This window comes from Odontomachus brunneus, unplaced genomic scaffold, assembly GCF_010583005.1.
Source record: "Odontomachus brunneus isolate Ranch 3 - 2012 unplaced genomic scaffold, Obru_v1 Obru_scaffold_153, whole genome shotgun sequence".
Taxonomy (NCBI): domain Eukaryota; kingdom Metazoa; phylum Arthropoda; class Insecta; order Hymenoptera; family Formicidae; genus Odontomachus; species Odontomachus brunneus.
Window position 1 is genome coordinate 779,512 of NW_022639603.1, and position 3,968 is coordinate 783,479.

A 3,968-nucleotide genomic window follows, 5' to 3' on the forward strand; every position below is an offset into this window, starting at 1 on the left:
ATATATATATATATATATATATATATATATATATATATATAAAATCACATAGAAGAATTTTTCGAATCTTTGTTGTTACATCATAAAAAATTTAATTTCATTTAACAAATTGTACATATAGAATGAACATTCAAAATATATTTTGACAATAAAATATATTTATGTGCAAACATGTCTAATTAAAAAAAATCTAAGTTTTCAAGATCCTTACCTTTTAAAGTGCTAATTAATATTTTCATTGAAAATTTTGTCCATCTTTTTATTCCTGTATAAAGAGATATAAATACATGAAAATAACTTGTGACTTCCAGAAATACATTTAATAATTGATAGTTTAAAATACATAAAAGTGATTATTTTGTTGAAAATATTTTCAATTTGCGTTTTGTGTACATGTTTAATAAGTGTTGTTTGTAATTATTTAAATTTATATATTTTTAATTCTCAGGTGCACGTGCAACCAACAATGCAGGTAGCAGTAGTGCCTTTAGTACGTATAACAATTCTTTTCTTGAGTGCATATTAGTGAAATCATCTTTACTTATATAGTGGAGGCTTTTTCTGAATCATGTCATGATTATATATATGGTTATTCGTCTGCAAAGTTCGTCTGCAGAGATGCGCATTTTTTTTTTATTTGCGTTGTAAGATATTTCCTGTCAGGAACGAGTTATTGTAAAATATGATGATTGGTGCGAAAAAATCGGAATCCCAAATTTTAAGAATATTTCAAATTTCTGTAAAACTATGCCATTAAGGAATCTAATTCATTAAGAAATCTTGTTTAAATTTGTTTGCTTTTTATTATAAAAAATCAAAGAATATATATAACAGTGCAATATAGATTGTAGATTTTTAAAGTACGTATATTTAAAGTTTTCTTTTATATTAGTAATAAAATAGTATAAAAATAGTACTACATATTTCTCTCTTTATATAACATTATAAATGTCATATAAATTTAATTGTAATATCGCACACCCAATGTTTGTGTTTCAATTATAATGTGTCTATAATTAATTAATAAATTTATTTTCCGCAGTATGATTACATCTTATTCGTCGCAACATATAATGAAAATAAATTTTGATGATATAATATGATTTGCGATAACATTCTATTAGAACTATTATATTCTATTAGAATATAATAGTAATAAAAAATATACACTTATTTCCTTTAGACAGCGTATCAGCTTGTCGCGTCATGTAATGAAAATAAATAAATGATGAAATATGATTTGCAATAACATTCTATTAGAATTATTATATTCTATTAGAATATAATAACTATTATATTTTATTAGAATATAATAGTAATAAAAAATATATATTTATTTTCTTTAGGCAGCGTATCAGCTAGTGCATATGCTGGAGCCGATACTGATGTATCTGCATTAAGTGGCGCGAATGCGTTTACAACAACAGGACATTTTCCTACTGCACACGAAAGACATAAAGGAATTCGTAGTTATGACAATACTAATTTTCCTCAAGACAACGATGCTAATCGTGATGTAAAATCTCTCGGTCGCGGAACGAAAAGCGGTAGTCAAAACTATAATAAGGACAATGATGGCTGTTCTAAATGCAAATGGGAGAATGACGACTACTGGGAACGAGACGAACCCGAAGAAGAAGGGAATGAGAACAATGGAGACGAATGCGATGATGACGATGGCCAATACAGGCCTGATAAAACGCATCATCATGGTGGAAGTAGATCTAAAGAACATGTATCTGAATTTCATCCACTCGGAGTACATAAGACAGGACCCACAGGCATATACGGCGATAATGTCAAAGAAGGAGTTAAACCTGATGGTTTTGGAGTTACCAATTTTCCGGGGAGCATCGGATACGCAGGGTTAACTAGTAGTTACGCATCAACACCAAGACCTGGATCTATCTGGAACACTCCGTTTGCTAGTACATCGAAGCCAGGATACAGCGGCGTAACTGTAAATACTTTCATGACAACGCCAATTTATAGGCTAGGAACTGGTTGGAACAAAGGAACAACATCGACTGGCTATAGGTCCACACCGAAGTCTGCTGGGGATGGCAGACATGACGACACGTTTGCTGGAAATATCGGAACGACACCAAGTCCAACATGGAACATTGGATTTAGCAGTAACCCAACGGTAACAGGTTTTCCTTCCTCGCAAAAGCCCGGATTAAATTGGAATGTTGGTCATGATAACACGCCTGCTGGAAGCTACGAACGTACGCCGAAACCTGAAACAAGCTGGAATATTGGAATTGGTGCTCCAACTAGTAGCTTTCCTGCTTCACAGAAGTCTGGAACATCTTGGGCTAGTGGACACGATAATATACCTATCGGGGGCTATGGAACGACATTAAGACCTGGAAAAGGATGGGATACTAGATTCCCTTATATTTCAACAACAGGATCTCCTTTCTTACGAAGACCTGCGTCAGATTGGAATCCTAATCATAGTAATATACCTGCTGAAAGTTTCGGTACAACACCGAAACCTGGATCAAGTTGGAACGTGAGACCTGGTGCTCCAACTACAGGATTTTCTTCCTCGCAGAAACCTATGCCGAATAGGAACGTGGGTCACGATAATAAACCTGCTCAAAGTTTCGAGACTACACCGAAACCTGAATCAAGCTGGAACACTGAATTTGGTGCTCCAGCTTCTTCATCGCAAAAACCCGTAACATCTTGGAGCACTGGACGTGATGGCGTGTCTATTGGAAGCTCCGTATCAACAGTCAATCTTGGACGAAATCAGAACACTGGATTTGACGGCAAATCTGGATCAAGTTGGAGTACGAATCAAGGAACAATGTTAGTTAGTACATCTAGTTGTACTCGACCTGATACGAGTTGTAATCAAGGTTTGTATGATAACATTCTTGCAAAGAATTGAAATGACACACTTAAATGTGTCCTTTGTCTGATTTATTATTTTATTGTTTATTATTTATACTATTATTTATATCATGATATTTATGCGATCATCATAAAAAATATAATTTATATGCGGATTTTGTATTAATTTGCGTTAATGTTATATCAGGAAACCATGGTCCCGTAAAAATAGGTGCGACACCTTTCGACAGTAGTTTAGTGAAAAATGATAAATCTCCGAGTAGTATTTCCCCCGCGACATCATATGAAGGAAGCGGTACGATTTCTCCAAGTAGTCTTAAAAGTCCAAGTGGAAATCAAAATAGATTTTATGGGCAATTTGGAGCAACAAGTGCGTACTTATTTATTAAATATATTAAATTAAAAAGCAATTTTCTATATTCTCCTTAATTATCTGTGATACGAGAAGGAGAGAGAGACAGTTAAATATAAATTAATTTTATATAATAAATCTGGTTATTTGGCACGTGTGTGTATGTACGCACGCGCGCACGCGTATGAGATTAAAACTGCTCCGATTTATCAGCTTATAACAATTTTTGCAATAATTTAAATTAACTTAATGTGCGTAGGTATTAGCGGTGCTCACGCTGAAGCAGGTGTAACATCTAATTTTGGAAGCATACCCCATGGTAGGATACCCATACAATCTCAGGCTTCATACGGTAGTATTTTTTTTATTATACGTAATATACTGATATAGAGGCTAGTTTCATAAATATAAACTAGTTTTATATAATAAATTTAATTTTACACACATAATATCAAATTAAATATTCGGATTTATCAACTTACAAAGATTTTTTCGATAACTTGAAATAATTTGATTTGCACAGGTAATAGCGGCGCTCATGCAGGAGCAGGTATTACATTTAATTTTGGCAATACGCCTTATTAGGACCTTAACTTAGTTTCCGCCCGCAAATGTTAGATGGCAATGCAAACAGTTCTAGTAGTCATTACTAACGAAACAGGTAGTTTGTGATTAATTTCGACATTTCTCGATAACATTCAGTCAGCATACACAATTATTTTCCTAAACAACAATTTCTTTTGCTTTGTGA

At 33.3% G+C, this 3,968-nt stretch overlaps 1 protein-coding gene across 4 annotated transcripts in view; it reads left to right on the forward strand.

The window, feature by feature from the left end:
- The window catches only part of LOC116850710 (uncharacterized transmembrane protein DDB_G0289901-like), a 13,964-nt gene that overhangs the window by 2,130 nt on the left and 7,866 nt on the right, over positions 1-3,968 (forward strand). The window contains exons 2-6 of one of the 4 annotated variants that reach the window (XM_032829308.1): positions 449-490; positions 1,347-2,870; positions 3,053-3,235; positions 3,477-3,569; positions 3,741-3,767. In XM_032829308.1, coding sequence (XP_032685199.1) covers positions 449-490; positions 1,347-2,870; positions 3,053-3,235; positions 3,477-3,569; positions 3,741-3,767 — 1,869 coding nt within the window. The remainder of the gene's footprint in view (positions 1-448; positions 491-1,346; positions 2,871-3,052; positions 3,236-3,476; positions 3,570-3,740; positions 3,768-3,968) is intronic. The other 3 variants (XM_032829310.1, XM_032829309.1, XM_032829311.1) reach the window with 3 other exon arrangements.